Below are 22590 nucleotides of genomic sequence, written 5' to 3' on the forward strand. Positions count from 1 at the left end.
AAACAAATATTCTGAGTATATGCAAGCCTCACACCAATACAATAATTAGGCTATTCTATTAAACCAACCATTTGATATTGTATTTTTTAAGTTGGTAATATCCATAAAGAAGTAAACCAACAATTTCTGACTTTATAATATTAGTGAATAAATAATAATAATTAAAGAAGAAATTAGAACATTACTATACATGGTTTATCCTTTTAACTATCTAGACAAGACCTAAACCTAGGAAAAATAACATCTTTCATTCATTCATTAGTATAAAATTAAAACATTAATATCCATCACTTGTCCTTTTAAAATATTTAGGAAAAATAACTAAATAAAGAACATTGTTCATTCACTAATAATAATAATATAAAACTTACTTTTGTATTCTATATTCCATATTATAAAATTTACTAGTTTGAATATATTTTAATGAGAATTGGAAAATGAAATTAAAAATATTTTTTTTAGATTGGATGACTCTACATAATTACATGTTAAAATTTTGATATAGTTAATAATCATAAATTTCAAAATTTGAACATTTATACAAACAATGCAAATATCATGTTTCAAGTTATAATGTAAGAAAAGATTAGAATTTTATGAGTTGTAGACATGAATTTCTTTTGCATGTGAAGACATTTTTTCATTATAAAATTTTGCTTATCCCATAAAGTATTTAAACACTGAATTTTCAGTTTTTAATTAAACTAATTTATATCTATAATGTACTTTAATTTCATTTAAGAGCTTGAATTTTAAAACTCAAATTTTATGTTTCAAGTTGATCGAAATTTACATGAATTTTTTTTTTTTTTTTTTTTGTATTTTATGGCTATTTATTTTATAAATTTTTGTTTATTCCAACAAATATTTAAATATTAATTTTCTAGTTTTTAATTAAACCAATTTATATCTATAATACAATGTATTTTAAATTCATTTAAGAGGCTGCATTTTAAAATTTATTCTCACATTTTAAAAGTTAGTTTTGCATTTTATATTCCATATTATAAAATTAAAAGATTGGATATGTTTTAATGGGAATTGGAATATGACATTAAAAATTAATTATTTGTATTAGATGACCCTATACAATTACATGTTAAAATTTGATATAATTAATAATGATGAAATCTCAAAAATTTGAACATTTATACAAAGAATGGAAAATTTTATGTTTCAAGTTTATATCAAACAAAAAATGAAATTTGATGCCTTGTAGACATGAATTTCCAAAGTTCTTTTGCATTTTATGACATTTTATCTTATAATTTTTTTTCTTTTTTTTTTAGAAAGAAATTCTTGATATTATATTGAGGAAATATAAAAACAAAATGTTCAGATAGTTCTGAATGATTGTTGAAAAACGCCTTCTAGTAGCGATAGACAGCATCTCAAAACCATGTTGAGCAGATAACCATCATGAAAACATGAACCTGATTTACAACATTTTCAGAACAAAAAACAAAAACCAGAGAACCGATTCAGCTAATGGGGAGATAATGAGCAGACACAGATGATAGGACAAATTCGGCGGATAGAGAAGAGTCCTCGAAAATTTTCAGGTTCCGCCACCTCCAAAGTGACCAGATGGTGATGGGCAAAATGGGCCGAAGAGTTTTTCGGTGCCCCCACCAGACAAACGCTGCATCCACAGAGATGAAATTAAGATGTTGAAAAGAGAAAAATTGAGCAAGGTCATACCAGATTTGTTGGGTGATAGAGCATTTGAAGAAGAGTTGGAAGTTTGTCTCCTCATCCATATTGCAGAGAGCACATCTGCTGGGGCCGTGCCATGACCGCCGCCTCAAGGAGTCCCAAGTTAAATTCTTGTTGAAGAGCACCAACCAGGAGAATAAGATAATCTTAAGGGGGAATCAAAGCTTCCACCAGAAGACTGGAAAGCGCCGATTTGCTGGTGCGTTAACAGAAATGAGATCAGAGTATATGTCCTTTACTTTTGCATGCGGAACAGAGAAAGGAAGGGACCAGATCAGGTGGTCATCAATGGTGGAATGCTGAAAGCCTCCCCGCTGGAGAGAGGAAGACAGATCGGACCAAAGAGGGTGGAGGTCGATTGGGAGATGAAGGTCATTAGCATCCCGAAGCACAGGTGAAGAGCCACTCCATTCCTTGATGATTCGGTTCCATGTAAAGAAGCCAGATCTGCGGAGGAAGAATAGAAGAGGAGGAGGAACGTGTATTGTTCCTCTGAATCCAACGAAGGAGTCCAAACCAATGAAAATCTTACTACCTGTGTAAATTTTCCATTTTAGATTGCTGAGGAAATATTGTTGGACCCTACGAAAACTGAGCCAGATTGCAGAGCCTCGTTTGATGCCGATAGAATCAAATCTGAACCAGAATTGAATTCCCCTGCCTCTTTGATATTTTTGTCGAATGATGTCACTCCACAGGTTGGTACCAAAAACACCCCTCCAAAGGGATTTGCAAATAAGAGCAGCCCCAAAAATTTTGATGTTCAGAATGCCCCATCCATCAGAGTTTTTCGGCAGGGTGAGAAGGTCCAGCTTTGCGAGGTGAATTTTGCAACGCTCAGCCTTTGCTCCCCAAATGAAGCAGGAAATAATTCTGTTGATTGCTTGGATAATGCAAGTCGGGAGAAGAAATAGGTGACCCCAGAAGACTGAGAGCTGTGTTAGGACCGATTTGACGAGAACAACCCTGCCTCCTAAAGAGAGGGTGCGGAAGCTCCAGAGAGCGAGCTTGATGAGAAAGCGATCAACGAGCCAGCGCCAGTCCTTCGACTTGTAGGAGCGTCCCTTTAACCTGAAGCCAAGATACTTGATTCCATCTGAAAGAGGCTTATATTGAATGTCGAAAATTTGGGCGATCCGGCTGATGAGAAGTTCGTCGACACCATTATGGTAGATAATTGTTTTTGCTTTGTTCATGGCCAGCCCCGAGGCTTTGTGAAAACGATCCAGGATGGATTTTATGCATAGCCAAGTAGCCATGGAGAGCATAGCAAATATGAGCATGTCGTCGACGAAGAGGTTGTGTGACATCTTGATGTTCTTGCAGATCCTTATCGGAATAATTTCTTTCAGAGCCACAGCACGATTGATATGGAGGCTCATGGCATCAATGGAAAGAATAAAGAGAATAGGGGACAGAGGGCATCCTTTCTGGAGGCCCCTCTCGGCCTTGAAGAAAGGGGAAGGCTATCCATTCACCAGAATTGCATAGTTAACATTTTCAATGCACCCCATAATCCAGCAGATGACAACAGGAGATAAACCAATTTTGGCTAGGAGACATTGAAGATATCCCCAATCAATAACATCGAAAGCCCGCTGCAAGTCAATTTTCAGGATGGTTGTGTTGGTGTTATTCACAGCGACGGAATGGAGACATTCCTGTGTGGAGGCGATAGCATCATGAATGTTACGACCCTTGAGGAAAGCATGCTGGTTTGGGGAGAGATGACGGGCCAGAGTTCCCTTTATTCTGAGAGCAATGATCTCTGTGATGATCTTGAAGGAGATGTTGCAAAGCGAGATAGGGCGGAAATCAGAGAAGGATTGAGGCTCATCTTTCTTCGGAATGAGGGCGATGAGAGTGGAGGAAGTATGGCTGTGGATTTGACCAGTCTGTCTGGAGGCATAGACCATGCTTAGCAAGTCATTTTTAAAGAGGTCAAAAAAGTGAGTGAGGAAGCCAATGGTCTAGCCGTCTGGGCCGGGGACCTTATCCTTTTTGAAATTTTTCATGGCGCTAAGAAGTTCATCCTCATCAACAGGACGGAAAATTTCCTCATTCATATCATGATCAAACATCAGAGGCATAGGATCAATCCCTCATCGGATATCACTGAAAGTAATATCATTTGATCTGCTGTACTGTTTGTTGAAGAATCTTAACGCGAGCCGAGTGATGTCCTCCTGCGAGATGGCCTCATTCCCGAGTTCATCCTTTATTTTCCAAATGTAGTTCCTCTCTCTACGAGCATTGGCGAACTTATGGAAGAATTTCGTGTTTTTGTCGCCCAATTCAAGCCAAGTGGCCCGGCTTTTGAGCCTCCATTTTGCCTCGTCATGTTTTAGTAAGCAAGATCTTCGTTTCTCCAGATCCCTGATGCAAGCTTTCCTCTCGAGAGAGCAAGAGTAAAAATCAGTGGATTCCATAATGGACTGAATTTCCTGATGAACCCGCTTTAGGGCCGCCCTGTCTTTCTGGTGTCTTTGGAACTGCCATTTTTTCACCAGGTCCTTGAGCTCGGATAATTTTTCCCTGAAGGTGGAAAAAATAAAATTCGTTTGCTCCCGGACCTTTATATCTTTCCATGCTGTCTGAATAAAGAGATTGAAGGCAAAGTCCAGGAGGAGGCTATTATCAAAATTGAAAGAGTATCCTCTTTTGAAAATCTTGCCAGGCCACGTTAAGAGGATGGGTAGGTGATCCGAGATCATGACATTCTCCACAGACAGTTTTGGAAGGCCTAATTTTTCAATGAGGCTGAAGTGGATGAATACCCTGTCCAAACGTTTGGCAATGTAGGCCTTACCGACCCTACCATTTGACCATGTCGGCCTGTTCCGGGCAGGGATGATGTCGACCATGTTCCTGTTTATCAGTTCGAAGGAGATGAGGTCCGCCAAGGCACTGTTTATCTTGCCCATCCCCCAAACCTCGTTTGAGTACAAAACAGCATTTGTATCTCCCGCAATGATCAGACTGTTTAGATTGAAGAGGTCAGAAGCAAAAACCCTGTTCTAGAAAGAAATACGGGATTTGTACGGGGCATATAGATTGAGAATGTTGATAGGAAAATCAATATCATGGGTTGATACTGATATTAGAATTCCAGCAAAGCAACTGTAGGCCTTCGCCTTGACCTTTGACGGATCCCAAAGGGAGATCATGCCACTCGAAAGTCCGGATGCTTTTGTAGCAGCCATGTGCCAGGAGGGCAACATCTTACGGAAATATGACAGAGAGTCCTCCTTCCCATGCATCGTTTCCTGTATAAGAATAATTGAGGCCTGGAATGGAAGAGAAAATTCTTTAACGTGATGAATTTTGGGTCCACACCAAGACCATGAATGTTAAAAGATAAAACAGAGATCATTTTGGAGATTTGGCAGCCTTGCGTGCTCTAAGGGGCTGAGAAGATGTATCATCAAGAACAGGGACTTCAACAAGAGAAAGATTTCGGATGCCTTCATTAGTTACAATGGTTCTGCCTCTGAAGTGTCGAGAGCTGCCCCGACCCCTCCTCCGGACCGTAATGTTCTTGGCCGATTCTGGGCTGATTACAGGCGAGCAAGCCCCAGGTTTATGGATCGTGAGGGGTTCAAGCTGAAGAGAAGCCCTGGTTTGCAAGAGGTCGAGATCACTGTCAAAAAGATTGACAGGGGAGGAGAAAGGGGAGTTTGGAGGGGTGGGGACAACAGATTGCATTTTCCCCTTCCCTTTATCTGGCCTGGCCCCCGAGGACGAAGAGGAGATGAGAATAGGGATGGATCCAACAGAAAAGTCCTTTGTGGACGGAGGTATATGTTGGGGGGCGGGGGAGAAATTCTTTGGGTCTGCCGGCTACGGAGAAGGAACAGGGGGATCATCGAAAGGTTCAGTGAAGGGATGGATCATTTAAATTTTAGTTCTTAATTAAACTAATTCATATCTGTAATGTAATGTACTTTAAATTCATTTAATAGCTTTCATTTTAAAATTTGTTCTCACATTCTAAAACTTACTTTTGTATTTCATATTCCATATTATAAAATTTAAAATTTGGATAAAATGAAATTTAAAATTAATTTTTTTATATTGGATGACTCTATACAATTACATGTTAAAATTTGATATAGTTAATAATAATAAGTTTAAAAATTTGAACATTTATACAAACCATGCAAATATTATGTTTCAAGTTGATGTAAATAAAGAATGAAATTTTATACCCTATAGACATGAATTTCCAAATTTTTGTTGCATTTTATGACATTTATTTTATAAAATTTTGCTTATCTCATGATATATTTAGATATTAAATTTTCAGTTTATAATTAAACTAATTTATATCTATAATATAATGTATTTAAATTCATTTAATAGCTTGTTTTTAGAAGTTAATCTCATACTTTAAAACAATTTTTATTCTATTTTATTTTATTTTTTATTTTTTATCCTTCCATATTAAAAAATTTAAAATTTGGATTTATGTTTCAAGTTAATCTAAAAGGATTGAAACTTTATGCCTTGTAGACATGAATTTTTAAATTTCTTTTTGATTTTATTTTATAAATTTTGGTTTAATACATCAAACATTTAAATATTAAAATTTCACTTTTCAATTAAACAAGTTTATATCTATAATCTAATGTATTTTAAATTCCTTATAAGAACTTGCGTTTTAAAATTTATTTTCACATTTTAAAACTTATCTTTGTATTTTATATTATAAAATGGAAAGATTGCATCTTTAATCTAAAACTTATATTGAAAAAATTTTATTTTATTTTGGATGGATTGAACTTGCACTATTATAAAGGATTTGACAAGTTAATCTAAAAAGATTCTCTATGACTCCTATAGAATTTTTATATTTCTTTTGATTGGGTCATTCTGTTGGGTTTCACTCTGTAGTCATCCTTCTGGTGTGATTTTCATTGTAAGAGTGTGTGCTGCTTCTTGTGCTTTGGTTCGGTCTCGATCTACAAAACGTGTTAAGCTTCACTCTCTAGTGAGATACATTTGTTCAACAGTGGTTTTCTCTTGTTCTTCTGCCTCGGTGCTTAATATACTCTGTTGTGCTATGGAAATGAGCTTATTTGAAAAGATTGTGAATTTTCTCTGTTTGTGTGGTTACAATTGGTTGTTTTGTTGGACTCTGCGACTGTTCCTTTCTTGGTTTTGTTGATTCAACCATTCTGAGAGTTCTCTGGTCATATTGCCCTGTTTCCTTAATAGGTTGTGGTCTAAGGGTCTTCGACTTCGATTTCTTCTTCAACGGCATTCTGTTGGAGCTCGAGGGTTTCACTGTGTAATCATCCTTTGTGCTGCTTCTTGTGCTTTGGTTCGGTCTCTATCTACAAAACCTGTTAAGCTTCACTCTCTAGTGAGATACACTTGTTCGGCACTGGTTTTCTCTTGTTCTTCTGCCTCGGTGCTTAATATACTCTGTTGTGCTATGGAAATTAGCTTATTTGAAAAAATTGTGAATTTTCTCTGTGTGTGTGGTTACAGTTGGTTGTTTTGTTGGACTCTGCGACTGTTCCTTTCTTGGTTTCTTTGATTCAACCATTCTCAGAGTTCTCTGGTCATATTGCCCTGTTTCCTTAACAGGTTGTGGTGTGAGGGTCTTCAGCTTCGATTTCTTCTTCAACGGCGAAGGTAAGGTCCCGTTATATGCTATCATTCTTCTCCCCTTTCTATGCATTTATATGTCTCGCTTGCTCCTTTTTTAGCAGAGGGACCCTTGGTGATTGTAACCCTGCACTCTTTCTCTGCACTAGTAAACTCGAACCATATGTTTACATATTTTTTTGTTCCTTGTTCTATTCTTGTCGCAAAATGCTCACGCTTTATTGTTAGCGATTTTGTTGCAGGTGGGTTCGTCCCAGAGGACTTGGCTTCGGCTTTGTGCCGTGCTGGCTAGACCCGGGTAGGGTCGCTCCTTGTCAATATTGTTCACTTGTTTATCTCTGCTGCTGGCTTCGGTTAGGGTAGTCTATTGTGAAGACTTTTGGCTGGTCGACATAATGTAGCTGAGTCTGTTACACTTGCAATGTTTTTGTTCTGGGTTGTTGTTGTAGGTTTGTTTACAGTTAGGGTTTCTAAAACCTGTCCACTATTACAATCTCATTCGATTTGTACAATGTTATTTTGCATAGACTGTATGTATATTGAACAGAGATTTACGGTTACTTTTGTGAATAAAAAGAGACGGTTTCCTCTTCAGAACTACCTGTACTATTGGTATCTTTCTTTGCTGGTCGGAATTTGTGGATCTTGTAGGGACTCCGTTTTCTCTTTTGATTTAATAATTCTAGGACTATGCGGCCTCATCTTTGTAGTTTCTTTCGTGTCTATACTTGCAAGATTTTGTTGATTTCTTGGCCTGTGTAGCCAATACGAGTAGAACAATATATATATATATATATGCTTTGTAGAATAGATACCAGAGAATTTACTTTCACTGTATCAAGCAATTCAACAAATTGTAGATAGACAATTGTGGGATGCCAAAATATAACTTGTGTGCTCAGAGATGTTTTTATTATATTTCTATTTCTCTAAAAGCCGAACCCGTTACAATGCATTTTGTCTCCTTTTCAATAATTTCCTAGAAACAATCTCTTAACTAATGTTAGTTACATTCTGATAGTTCATTTTTAGTTCTAAAACTGTTTATTTCCCTACCCTATGATCTGTAAAAGTTAACATGAAAAAAAAATGATAATAATTAACTACAACAACTTGTTTAATTTCAACTTTTATCTTCCTAAGTACTTTTTCTCTAAGAAATTAAAATAATAACAAAAGAAACGAAATTAAAGTGTCCACTTGCAATTTCCTCCTCGGTCCTCTCAGAGACCAAATGACCCTCTGTCATGATGACCTTCGTCAGCGAGATGCTCCTGCATCAGGCTATTGGGGTAATAAAAAGTCATGGCTCCGTTATATGAGCTCCTCCACAGAATAACCTGCCTTCTGTATTTGTGCTGCGTCGAGCCACGAACTGTCCTCGATAGGACGGTTCTTCCACTTGACAAGGTACCGCAGATACTCTTTCTTGCGAGTTTGCTTGGCCACCTGTGTGTCGAGAATCTTCTAGATCTCATGGGGTTGAGCCGAAGGCATTTGCCTCATCCAAGAACCACCTTCAAACTGGGTGTCACGTTCTGGCCGTACCACACTGCCATCTTCAGGGTTGGCAGTATATGGGAACATGTCTGCCGCGTTGAAAATAGGTGATATGCCTATATCTGGTGGCAGCTGTATTTTATAAGCGTTAGCTGAGAATTTACGTAGAATTTTGCAGTGGCCAATCTTCTTAAATTTCACCTTCTTATATGCGCCCTTAGGAAACTATTCTTTGCGGAAGTGTGTAAGGACTTCATCCCCTACATTGAATTGCACTTCTCGCCGCTTTAAATCTGCATGTTGTTTTTATTTCTGAATGTTGCCCTGCAACGTTGATTTCACTTGCTCATGTAGATCATTCATCGCTTTAGCGAAATCTTCTCCATCGGCACTTCTCTTCTCCAATTTTCCGAGATCCCACAACTCGTACTCCATGAGGATGCATGCCATACAGGATCTGAAATGGACTGTGTCCAGTGCTGCGGTTCGGTGAATCATTATAAGCGAGTTCTGCTTGAGCAAGCTTACGATCCCATAACTGTGAATTCTCTCCATTCAGGTTGTGTAGCAGGTTCCCCGAACTCCTATTCACCACTTTCGTTTACCCGTCAGTCTATGGATGATATGCAGAGCTGAAGTTCAATTGTGTATCCAAATTCTTCCACATGGTGCGCCAAAAGTGTCCCGTGAATTTCACGTCCGTGTCAGAAATTATAGATCTGGGTAGGTCGTGTAATCTAACAATCTCAGTGAAAAACAGGTGAGCTACATGAGCGGCATCACTAGTTTTTCGACAAGGGGTGGAATGCGCCATTTTTTAAAACCTCTCTACCACTACCATCATCGAGTCATAACCTCGCTGCGTTCTAGGCAGTCCCAAGACAAAAGTCAATGCTGACTGCGTCCAATGGTCTACTTGGAACAAGCAGTGGTGTGTAAAGTCCGGTGTTTTGACTATATCCTTACGCTAATTGGCAGACTTTACACCTACTCACACATCGCTGCGTATCCCTTCACATTCGTGGCGAGTAATAGAAGTGTTTGAGCTGATTTAAAGTTTTATCTATAACAAAATGTCTGGCTAGACCTCCATTGTGCTTCTCTTTTAAACTTTTATGGAATTTTATTTTATAAGTTTTTGGCTTAGTCAAACACATATTTAAATATGAATTTTTTAGTTTTTAATTAAACAAAATTTTGATGTATTTTAAACTCATTTAAGAGCTTCTATTTTAAAATTTATTCTCACATTTTAAACTTACTTTTGTATTCTATATTCCATATTATAAAATTTTAAAATTTATTCTCACATTTTAAAACTTACTTCTGTATTCTATATTCCATATTATAAAATTTACTAGTTTGAATATATTTTAATGAGAATTGGAAAATGAAATTTAAAATTATTTTTTTAGATTGGATTACTCTACATAATTACATGTTAAAATTTTGATATAGTTAATAATCATAAATTTCAAAATTTGAACATTTATACAAACAATGCAAATATCATGTTTCAAGTTATAATGTAAGAAAAGATTGAAATTTTATGAGTTGTAGACATGAATTTCTTTTGCATCTGAAGACATTTTTTTATTATAAAATTTTGCTTATCCCATAAAGTATTTAAACATTGAATTTTCAGTTTTTAATTAAACTAATTTATATCTATAATGTAATGTACTTTAAGTTCATTTAAGAGCTTGAATTTTAAAACTTACTTCTTTATTCTATATTCCATATTATAAAATTTAAAGTTTGGACATATTTTAATAACATTTAAAACTTACTTCTCTCCTCCTCTTCTTTTCTTTTTTATTGTATTAGATTACTTTTTACAATTACATGTTAAAATTTGATATAATTAATAAAGATGAAGTCTTAAAACTTAAACATTTATACAAACATCTCAAATTTTATGTTTCAAGTTGATCGAAATTTACATGAATTTTTATTTTATTTTTGTATTTTATGGCAATTTATTTTATAAATTTTTGTTTATTCCAACAAATATTAAATATTAATTTTCTAGTTTTTAATTAAACCAATTTATATCTATAATACAATGTATTTTAAATTCATTTAAGAGGCTGCATTTTAAAATTTATTCTCACATTTTAAAAGTTAGTTTTGCATTTTATATTCCATATTATAAAATTAAAAGATTGGATATGTTTTAATGGGAATTGGAATATGACATTTAAAATTAATTACTTGTATTAGATGACCCTATGCAATTACATGTTAAAATTTGATATAATTAATAATGATGAAATCTCAAAACTTTGAACATTTATACAAAGAATGGAAAATTTTATGTTCCAAGTTTATATCAAACAAAAAATGAAATTTGATGCCTTGTAGACATGAATTTCCAAAGTTCTTTTGCATTTTATGACATTTTATCTTATAATTTTTTTTCTTATACCATCAAATATTTAAATATTTAAATTTTAGTTCTTAATTAAACTAATTCATATCTGTAATGTAATGTACTTTAAATTCATTTAATAGCTTTCATTTTAAAATTTGTTCTCACATTCTAAAACTTACTTTTGTATTTCATATTCCATATTATAAAATTTAAAATTTGGATAAAATGAAATTTAAAATTATTTTTTTTATATTGGATGACTCTATACAATTACATGTTAAAATTTGATATAGTTAATAATAATAAGTTTAAAAATTTTAACATTTATACAAACCATGCAAATATTATGTTTCAAGTTGATGTAAATGAAGAATGAAATTTTATACCCTATAGACATGGATTTCTAAATTTCTGTTGCATTTTATGACATTTATTTTATAAAATTTTGCTTATCTCATGATATATTTAAATATTAAATTTTCACTTTATAATTAAACTAATTTATATCTATAATATAATGTATTTAAATTCATTTAATAGCTTCTTGTTAGAAGTTAATCTCAGACTTTAAAAAAAATTTTATTCTATTTTATTTTATTTTTTATTTTTTATCCTTCCATATTAAAAAATTTAAAATTTGGATTTATGTTTCAAGTTAATCTAAAAGGATTGAAACTACTAAAAGGATTGAAACTTTATGCCTTGTAGACATGAATTTTTAAATTTCTTTTTGATTTTATTTTATAAATTTTGGTTTAATACATCAAACATTTAAATATTAAAATTTCACTTTTCAATTAAACAAGTTTATATCTATAATATAATGTATTTTAAATTCGTTATAAGAACTTGCGTTTTAAGATTTATTTTCACATTTTAAAACTTATCTTTGTATTTTATATTATAAAATTAAAAGATTGCATCTTCCATATTAAAAAATTTAAAATTTGGATTTTATGTCTCAAGTTAATCTAAAAAGATTGAAACTCTATGCCCTATAGACATGAATTTTTAAATTTCTTTTTGATTTTATTTTATAAATTTTGGTTTAATACATCAAAAATTTAAATATTAAAATTTCACTTTTCAATTAAACAAGTTTATATCTATAATATAATGTATTTTAAATTCATTTTAAGAACTTGCCTTTTAAAATTTATTTTCACATTTTAAAACTTATCTTTGTATTTTATATTCCATATTATAAAATTAAAAGATTGCAGGATAAAAATTAATTGAAATGATTAATAGTTTGATTCACTATGTGATTAGTTTATTGGGTTGTTGATTACAATGATTTATTAGATATCTTGGCTTATTTATGACTCGTACCAGCACCGTTAGTTCTTGGACAAGTGTCCACTCCTCTATAATCTCACTCCTGCTTTGATAAGTGAACCACAAACCCTATTCTCCCGGTCATTTGCTAGTCATTCTGTTGGGTTTCACTCTGTAGTCATCCTTCTGGTGTGATTTTCACTGTAAGAGTGTGTGCTGCTTCTTGTGCTTTGGTTCGGTCTCGATCTACAAAACGTGTTAAGCTTCACTCTCTAGTGAGATACATTTGTTCGACACTGTTTTTCTCTTGTTCTTCTGCCTCGGTGCTTAATATACTCTGTTGTGCTATGGAAATGAGCTTATTTGAAAAGATTGTGAATTTTCTCTCTTTGTGTGGTTACAATTGGTTGTTTTGTTGGACTCTGCGACTGTTCCTTTCTTGGTTTTGTTGATTCAACCATTCTGAGAGTTCTCTGGTCATATTGCCCTGTTTCCTTAACACGTTGTGGTCTGAGGGTCTTCGGCTTCGATTTCTTCTTCAACGGCATTCTGTTGGAGCTCGAGGGTTTCACTGTGTAATCATCCTTTGTGATGCTTCTTGTGCTTTGGTTCGGTCTCTATCTACGAAACCTGTTAAGCTTCACTCTCTAGTGAGATACACTTGTTCGGCACTAGTTTTCTCTTGTTCTTTTGCCTCGGTGCTTAATATACTCTGTTGTGCTATGGAAATTAGCTTATTTGAAAAAATTGTGAATTTTCTCTGTGTGTGTGGTTACAGTTGGTCGTTTTGTTGGACTCTGCGACTGTTCCTTTCTTGGTTTCTTTGATTCAACCATTCTCAGAGTTCTCTGGTCATATTGCCCTGTTTCCTTAACAGGTTGTGGTGTGAGGGTCTTCAGCTTCGATTTCTTCTTCAACGGCGAAGGTAAGGTCCCGTTATATGCTATCATTCTTCTCCCCTTTCTATGCATTTATCTGTCTCGCTTGCTCCTTTTTTAGCAGAGGGACCCTTGGTGATTGTAACCCGGCACTCTTTCTCTGCACTAGTAAACTCGAACCCTATGTTTACATATTTTTTTGTTCCTTGTTCTATTCTTGTCGCGAAATGCTCACGCTTTATTGTTAGCGATTTTGTTGCAGGTGGGTTCGTCCCGGAGGACTTGGCTTCGGCTTTGTGGCGTGCTGGCTAGACCCGGGTAGGGTCGCTCCTTGTCAATCTTGTTCACTTGTTTATCTCTGCCGCTGGCTTCGGTTAGGGTAGTCTGTTGTGAAGACTTTTGGCTGGTCGATATAATGTAGCCGAGTCTGTTAGACTTGCAATGTTTTTGTTATGGGTTGTTGCTCTAGGTTTGTTTACAGTTAGGGTTTCTAAAACCTGTCCACTATTACAATCTCATTCGATTTGTACAATTTTATTTTGCATAGACTGTATGTATATTGAACAGAGATTTACGGTTACTTTTGTGAATAAAAAGAGACGGTTTCCTCTTCAGAACTACCTGTACTATTGGTATCTTTGTTTGCTGGTCGGAATTTGTGTATCTTGTAGGGACTATGTTTTCTCTTTTGATTTAATAATTCTCGGACTATGCGGCCTCGTCTTTGTAGTTTCTTTCGTGTCTATACTTGCAAGATTTTGTTGATTTCTTGGCCTGTGTAGCCAATACGAGTAGAACAATATATATATATATATATATATATATATATATATATATATATATATATATGCTTTGTAGAATAGATACCAGAGAATTTACTTTCACTGTATCAAGCAATTCAACAAATTGTAGATAGACAATTGTGGGATGCCAAAATATAACTTGTGTGCTCAGAGATGTTTTTATTATATTTCTCTTTCTCTAAAAGTCGAACCCGTAAAATGCATTTTATCTCCTTTTCAATAATTTCTTGAAAACAATCTCTTAACTAATGTTAGTTACATTCTGATAGTTCATTTTCAGTTCTAAAACTGTTTATTTCCCTACCCTATGATCTGTAAAAGTTAACATGAAAAAAAAATGATAATAATTAACTACAACAACTTGTTTAATTTCAACTTTTATCTTCCTAAGTACTTTTTCTCTAAGAAATTAAAATAATAACAAAAGAAACGAAATTAAAGTGTCCACTTGCAATTTCCTCCTCGGTCCTCTCAGAGACCAAATGACCCTCTGTCATGATGACCTTCGTCAGCGAGATGCTCCTGCATCAGGCTATTGGGGTAATAAAAAGTCATGGCTCCGTTATATGAGCTCCTCCAGAGAATAACCTCCCTTTTGTATTTGTGCTGCGTCGAGCCACGAACTGTCCTCAATAGGATGGTTCTTCCACTTGACAAGGTACCGCAGATACTCTTTCTTGCGAGTTTGCTTGGCCACCTGTGTGTCGAGAATCTTCTAGATCTCATGGGGTTGAGCCGAAGGCATTTGCCTCATCCAAGAACCGCCTTCAAACTGGGTGTCACGTTTTGGCCGTACCACACTGCCATCTTCAGGGTTGGCAGTATATGGGAACATGTCTGCCGCGTTGAAAATAGGTGATATGCCTATATCTGGTGGCAGCTGTATTTCATAAGCGTTAGCTGAGAATTTACGTAGAATTTTGCAGGGGCCAATCTTCTTAAATTTCACCTTATTATATGCGCCCTTAGGAAACTATTCTTTGTGTAAGTGTGTAAGGAATTCATCCCCTACATTGAATTGCACTTCTCGCCGCTTTAAATCTGCATGTTGTTTGTATTTCTGAATGTTGCCCTACAACTTTGATTTCACTTTCTCATTTAGATCATTCATCGCTTTAGCGAAATCTTCTCCATCGGCACTTCTCTTCTCCAATTTTCCGAGATCCCGCAACTCGTACTCCACGAGGATGCATGCCATACAGGATCTGAAATGGAATGTGTCCAGTGCTGCAGTTCGGTGAATCATTATAAGCGAGTTCTTCTTGAGCAAGCGTACGATCCCATAACTGTGAATTCTCTCCAGTCAGGCTCCGTAGCAGGTTCCCCGAACTCCTATTCACCACTTTCGTTTACCCGTCAGTCTATGGATGATATGCAGAGCTGAAGTTCAATTGTGTATCCAACTTCTTCCACATGGTGCGCCAAAAGTGTCCCGTGAATTTCACGTCCCTGTCAGAAATTATAGATCTAGGTAGGCCGTGTAATCTAACAATCTCAGTGAAAAATAGGTGAGCTACATGAGTGGCATCACTAGTTTTTCGACAAGGGGTGGAATGCACCATTTTTTAAAACCTCTCTACCACTACCATCATCGAGTCATAACCTCACTGCGTTCTAGGCAGTCCCAAGACAAAAGTCAATGCTGACTGTGCCCCATGGTCTACTTGGAACAAGCAGTGGTATGTAAAGTCCGGTGTTTTGACTATATCCTTTCGCTAATTGGCAGACTTTACACCTACTCACACATCGCTGCATATCACTTCACATTCTTGGCCAGTAATAGAAGTGTTTGAGCTGATTTAAAGTTTTATCTATAACAAAATGTCTCGCTAGACCTCCATTGTGCTTCTCCCGAATAATATTTTCCCTCATCGAACAATCAGGAATACATAACTATCCCCCTTTAAACAATAGCTTCTCCTGCAAATTGTAGTCCAACCATGGACTATTGTTTCTCAGCAAGGGATTCTGACATGTTTCGTAAGCCTCTTTGAAATCCGCGTCAGTCTGATACAAGTCTTTTAATGCTCAAAGCCTAGCACTTGTATCGTACTTTCTTGTAAGAGAAAGGCTCTTCTTCTCAACGCATCTACCACCTTGTTGGCATGCCCGCTGATGTGTTTCAACGCAAAGGTGAAACTCTGCAAATATTCGACCCACTTGGCATGCTTGTGGTTCAGTTTATGCTATTGCATCACATATTGTAGTGCAAAATTATCAGAAAATAACACAAATTCACTCCCGAGCAGATAGTGTCCCCAATTCTTCAGTGCTTGGACGACAGCATATAATTCCTTGTCATAGGATGAATACTTCTGCCTGCTTTCGTTCAACTTCTCGTTGAAAAATGCAACATATTTGTCTTCTTGGCCGAGTACAGTGCCAATAGCTGTACCGCTTGCATCGCAGCGAACCTGGAAAAGATTATTAAAATCTAGTAACCTTAAAATTGGCCTTTTTGTAATTTTCTTCTTTAGGCGCTGAAAGATTTTCTCTGTTACCTCAGTCCAACAAAAAAGTTGACTTGACTTTTTTATAGTGTCCAACATAGGCGCGTAGATTTCACTGAAATTTCTTATAAATTTGCGATAAAAACTCGCCAACCCATGAAAATTACGTACCTAAAATAGGTTTTTCAGGGATGGCTATTTAAAGATTACTGCAATTTCTTCTAGGTCCATCTTCAGCGCGTTTTCTGCAATTGAAAAGCCTAGATAAACCAGTTCTCTTTGTAGGAAAATACATTTTTTCAAATTTATCAGCAACTTATTCTGCTGCAATTTCTCGAGCACACCTCGAACATGTTGAAAGTGTTCCTCCTTAGTCTTGCTGAAAATTAATATGTCATCAAGGTACACTATCACAAACTTTTCGATGAACTCTTTCAGCATTTCGTTCATTAACGACATAAAAGTACTAGCGGCGTTACTCAAACCGAATGGCATGACTAGCCACTCGTACAACCCTTCATTGGTCTTGAAGGTTGTCTTCCACTCATCTCCTTCCCTTATCCGAATGTGATGATAGCCACTCTTTAGATCAATATTCGTGAAGTATGCTGCCCCACTCAGGTAGTCCATCATATCGTCCATCTGTGGTAGTTGAAATCTGTACCTAATGGTGATTTTATTGATGGCCCTCGAATCCGTGCACATTTGCCACTCTCCTCCTTTTTTGGGAGCGAGAATTGTTGGTACTGCACAAGGGCTCAAACTCTCCCTTATTAGCCCTTTATCTAGCAACCCCTGCACCTGTTTTCTGTTCTCCTCATTATCTTTGGGGCTCATCCGATATGTTGCCTTATTTGGTAGGCTTGCTCCAGGTATAAAGTCGACATGATCACTGATGCTTCTTTTGGGAGGCAACTTGTCTGGCAAATCGTCAACTACAATATCAGTAAACTCCTATAGCATTTCCTGAATTTCCGCAGGAAAACCAAACCTCTCTTTGTGCAACAGCGCTGTCTTGGCCCTCCTCATAATAGCATAGTTCACTTCACTTTCGTCGATCTGCTTCAAAAACTGTTTTCCACCCATTAGTAATGCTTTCATCTCGCTTACATCTGTTGTCTCCTCCTCCTTGATGGGCACAAGTGTGTGCTTGATCCCATCTTTAACAAACTTGTAGCAGTTTGTCTTCCCGTCATGTACTACCTTTTGATCATACTGCCATGGTCTTCCTAGCAGTATGTGACACACGTCCATTGGCATAATATCACAAATAATTTTGTCTTTGTACTTGCCAATGTGGAACTCAACTTCACACTCTTCATCAACGAACAGCTCGTGGCCTTCCTACAGCCATGACACCTTGTAAGGGGTGGGGTGCTTCAACCACTTCAAACCCAACTTCTCTACCATCTCGGTGGCAACCAAATTATCTGTACTCCCACTATCGATGATCAACTTGCAGTGTTTCACGTGCAATTTGCAAACTGTCTAGAATAATGCTTTCCTTTGGGTCTCTTCAGATGTTTCTTTGGCTGGTTTCAACCACACTTTGTTCAAAACTAAGGCTTCCCCTGTTTTTGGCACGTTTTCTACTTCTTGGGGTGGTGCCTCTGCTTCCTCAAGCTATGCAACAAATGTTCCTCTCTGGCTAGCTTGTTCCACTTCTGGGCATTCAAAAGATATGTGCCCCCATTTGTGGCACCTGTAGCACTGATAGTTAGATCCTTTACCTCGGCCATTCCCTCTTCCTCACTGATATGACCTGCCACCTCTAGTGCTGTCTCATTTTTCTGCTATTCCTAAAGCCTTGGAGCTGCTACCCTCTTTGCTATCACTGGGAGTTCGTCCTCTGCATAGGATTGTCCTTGTCCTCTGCTGGTTCCCCATCCTCTCCTAGCATTTTGTTCGCTGGTAATCTTTTCCTCAGCCTTAACAGCACTTTGATAGGCTTCTTCTATATTCTCGGGGAAAGAATGTTGATTTCATCCAATATTTCCAATCTCAAACCATTTACGTATCTTGATGTGTTCTTCGGGTTGTCCTCGGTGTAACCAGCTCTTAAGTTTACCCAGTAGGATTCTTCCGTATACTCTCTCATTGTCATCCCTTTTTGTCTCAAATTTTGCACCTGTCAATACAGTGTAACCTGGTAATCCTTAGGCAGAAATCTACCTTTCAGCTTGGCCACTTCTATATTGGTCACTTGTTCATCCTTTTTCTCTCTGCTTGGACACTGTCCCACCACAGGGCTGTGTGTCCTCTCAACTTTGTTGCAGTGAACTTGACTCTTCGGTCCTCACTGACCTCTTCACATTCAAAATACTTGTCCAACTCGCTAATCTAGTCCGACAGAACTTCTGTGGACAGGTTGCCATCGTAATTTTGGATCTCCGGTCCAGGCTTGTTGTTGGCCAACAGGACCGACCTCAACAACCTCATTTCCAGTCCTTCCTCATCCGACCCGTCTGTTGTAACTATGAATTCTTCCTCACTGTCATCTCGTATCTCTAGATCCCTTCTCCTTCCTACTTCCATTACCTCCAAACGAGTAGTAAGGATCCTTGTTTCTTCTCCCAGTCCTTCATCTGCTACTCTGCGCACGCCTCTCCCACGTCCTCATGTTCCAATTTCCATTTCTATCCAGGCACTTTCAATTTCCCACTCCGATACAACTTGATGGGTCCAGCCCCTCGTTACACTCAGTAACCTTAATAAATGGATAAAAATTAATTGAAATGATTAATAGTTTTATTGACTGTGTGATTAGTTTATTCGGCTGTTGATTACAATGATTTATTAGATATCTTGGCTCCCAGTATTTATGACTCGTTCCAGCACCGTTAGTTCTTGGACAGGTGTCCACTCGATAATTTCACTCCTGCTTTGGTAAGTGACCCGCAAACCCTATTCTCCCGGTCATTTGCTCCTCATTCTATTGGAGCTCGAGGGTTTCACTATGTAGTCCTTCTGGTGCGATTTTCACTGTAAGAGTGTGCTACTTCTTGTGCTTTGGTTCGGTCTTGACCTAGAAACCTATTCAACTTAACTGTCTCGTGAGATACACTTGTTCGGCACTAGTTTTCTCTTGTTCTTCTGCCTCGGCGCTTAATATACTCTATTGTGCTATGGAAATTAGCTTATTTGAAAATATTGTGAATTTTCTTTATGTGTGTGGTTACAGTTGATTGTTTTGCTGCACTGTGCGACTGTTCCTTCATTGGTTTCTTTGATTCAACCATTCTCAGAGTTCTTTATTCATACTGCCCTGCTTCCTTGACAGGTTGTGGTCTCAGGGTCTTCGACTGCGGTTTCTTCTTCAACGATGAAGGTAAGGTCCTGTTCTATGCCATCATTCTCCTCTAATTTTTACACATTTATCTCACTCGCTTGCTCCTTTGTGAGCAGAGGGACACTTGGTGACTGCAACCCGACACTCTGTCTCCTCAGTCGTAAACTCGAACCCTATGTTTCCATTTTTTTTTTGTTCCTCGTTTCTTCTATTCTTGTCGCGAAATGCTCACGCTTTATTGTTGGCAATTTTGTTGCAGGTGGGTTTGTCCGGGAGGTCTTGGCTTCAGCTTTTTTGCGTGCTGGATAGACCCTGGTAGGGTTTCTCCTTGTAAATCTTGTTCACTTGTTTATCTCTGTCGCTGGCTTTGGTTAGGGTAGTCTGTTGTGAAGACTTTTGGCTGGTCGTTATAATGTAGTCGAGTCTGTTAGACTTGCAATGTTTCTGTTCTGTGTTGTTGTTGTAGGTTTGTTTACAGTTAGGGTTTCTAAAACTCGTCCACTATTACAATCTCATTCGATTTGTATAGCGTTAATTTGCATAGACTGTATGTATATTGAATAGAGATTTACGATTACTTTTCTGAATAAAAGGAGCGGGTTTCCTCTTCAGAAAATACCTGTACTATTGGTCTTTGCCTTTTCTGTTCAAAATTTGTGTATCTTCCACGAACTCCTTTCCCTCTTTTGATTTAGTAATTCTCAGACTATGCGGCCTCGTCTCTCTAGTTTCTTCCGTGTCCATACTTGCAAAATTTTGTTGATTTGTCGGATTGTTTAGTCAATACAAGTAGAACAATATATATATGATTTGTAGAATAGATACCAGAAAATTTTCTTTCATTGTATCAAGCAATTCAACAAACCGTAGATAGACAATTGTGGGATGCCAAAATATAAGTTGTGTGCTCACAAATGTTTTTATTATATTTCTCTTTCTCTAAGATTCGAACCTGTTACAATGCATTCTGTCTCCTTTTCAATAATTTCCTAGAAACAGTTTCTCTTAACTCTTGTTAGTTACATTTTGATAGTTCATTTTGAGTTCTAAAACTGTTTGTTTCCCTATGCTATGATATGTAAAAGATAACATAAAAAATAATAATAATAATAATTAACTACAACATCTTGTTTAATTTCAACTTTTATCTTCCTAAGTATTGTTTCTCTAAGAAATTAAAATAATAACAAAAGAAACGAAATTAAAGTGTCTACTTGCAATTTCCTCCTCAGTCCTCTCAGAGACCAAATGACTCTCTGTCATGATGACCTTCGTCAGCTAGATGCTCCTGCATCATATTTTAATGACAATTGAAAGTAATTTTTTATATTGGATGACTCCATACAATCACATGTTAAAATTTTGATATAATTCAATTATAAAGTTTCAAAATTTGAACATCTATACAAACAATGCAAATTTTATGTTTCAATTTAATTTAAACAAAAATTGAATTTTATGCCATGCAAACATGATATTTTAAATTTCTTGAGTTTTATGACATTTTACTTTATAAAAAACTTCTTATACCATCAAATATTCAAATATTAAATTGGGTTTTTATTTAAACTAATTTATATCTATAATATAATGTATTTTAAATTCATGTAAGAGCTTGCATTTTAAAATTTATTCTCACATTCTAAAACCTTTTTATTTTATATTCCATATTATAAAATTTAAAGTTTGGATATATTTTAATGACAATTTGAAAATGACATTCAAAATTAATATTTTATTTTGGACGACTCTCTACAATTACATGTTAAAATTGGATATAATTAATAATGATAAAGTTTCAAAATTTGAACATTTATACAAACATATTTTTACATTTTCAAAATTGCAAACATGATATTCTAAATTTCTTTTGAGTTATGACATTTTATTATATAAAAAATTTATTGTCCCATCAAATATCTAAATATTAAATTCAATTCCTAATTAAACTAATTTATATCTATAATATAATGTATTTTAAATTCATGTAAGAGCTTGCATTTTAAAATTTATTCTCACATTTGAAAACATTTTTAGTTTATATTCCATATTATAAAATTTAAAGTTTGGATATATTTTAATGACAATTAGAAAATGACATTCAAAATTAATATTTTATTTTGGACGACTCTCTACATTTACATGTTAAAGTTTGATATAATTAATAATAATAAAGTTTCAAAATTTGAACATTTATGCAAACATATTTTTACATTTTCAAAAATGCTTTTAAAAGTTTCACCACTAGAAAAGGTATTTAATTTTCAATTTCACATTTTAAAATTTGATGCTTGTAAACACATATTCATATATCCCAATCACATTTGAAATGCTTAATATTTGATACCTTTCTCTTTTGAGTTTTGTATGACGTAGTATGTTTATTTTAAATTAATTTGGATACATGTATGTGAAATTGGTGTACTTCAAAATAATTCAAAAAAATGTTTGGGGCAGTGACTTAAGAAAAAAAAAATGTATTTGTTTGTAGGACATCAATTACATGTTAAAATTTGACAGAATTAATAATGACGAAGTTTCAAAATTTTAACATTTATGCAAACATATTTTTACATTTTTAGAAATTCTTTTAAGAGTTTCAGTATTTGATGGCACTAGAAAAGGAATTTAATTTTCAATTTGACATTTTAAAATTTGATGCTTCTAAACACATATTTGTATATCCAAA

At 35.6% G+C, this 22590-nt stretch overlaps 2 protein-coding genes across 2 annotated transcripts; both read right to left on the minus strand.

Annotated features, from left to right (window-relative positions):
* Positions 1-1874: 1874 nt before the first annotated feature.
* On the minus strand, positions 1875-3098 carry LOC149191694 (uncharacterized). The gene has a single exon (XM_089406747.1). The coding sequence runs from the start codon at positions 3096-3098 to the stop codon at positions 1875-1877; it is 1224 nt and encodes a 407-aa protein (XP_089262873.1).
* A 720-nt stretch (positions 3099-3818) lies between these two features.
* LOC149191695 (uncharacterized) lies at positions 3819-4976 on the minus strand. The gene is made up of 2 exons (XM_089406748.1): positions 4857-4976; positions 3819-4733 (listed from the first exon to the last, which is right to left on the minus strand). Exons 1-2 carry the CDS (start codon positions 4974-4976, stop codon positions 3819-3821), a joined length of 1035 nt encoding a protein of 344 aa, XP_089262874.1.
* Between the last annotated feature and the right edge of the window lie 17614 nt (positions 4977-22590).

This window comes from Pinus tabuliformis, chromosome 2_2 (genome assembly GCF_031772625.1).
Source record: "Pinus tabuliformis cultivar Carrire ecotype Pingquan chromosome 2_2, CPIR1, whole genome shotgun sequence".
Lineage (NCBI taxonomy): Eukaryota > Viridiplantae > Streptophyta > Pinopsida > Pinales > Pinaceae > Pinus > Pinus tabuliformis.

Bases quoted from the DNA above. Each gene is read 5' to 3' on its own strand.
- LOC149191694 (XM_089406747.1), bottom strand. From the start codon at position 3,098: ATGAGCCTCCATATCAATCGTGCTGTGGCTCTGAAAGAAATTATTCCG.
- LOC149191695 (XM_089406748.1), bottom strand. From the start codon at position 4,976: ATGCATGGGAAGGAGGACTCTCTGTCATATTTCCGTAAGATGTTGCCC. The intron at 4,734-4,856 runs GTCAAGGCGAAG...ATTTCTTTCTAG, and splicing joins CCCTTTGGGATCCGTCAAAG to AACAGGGTTTTTGCTTCTGA.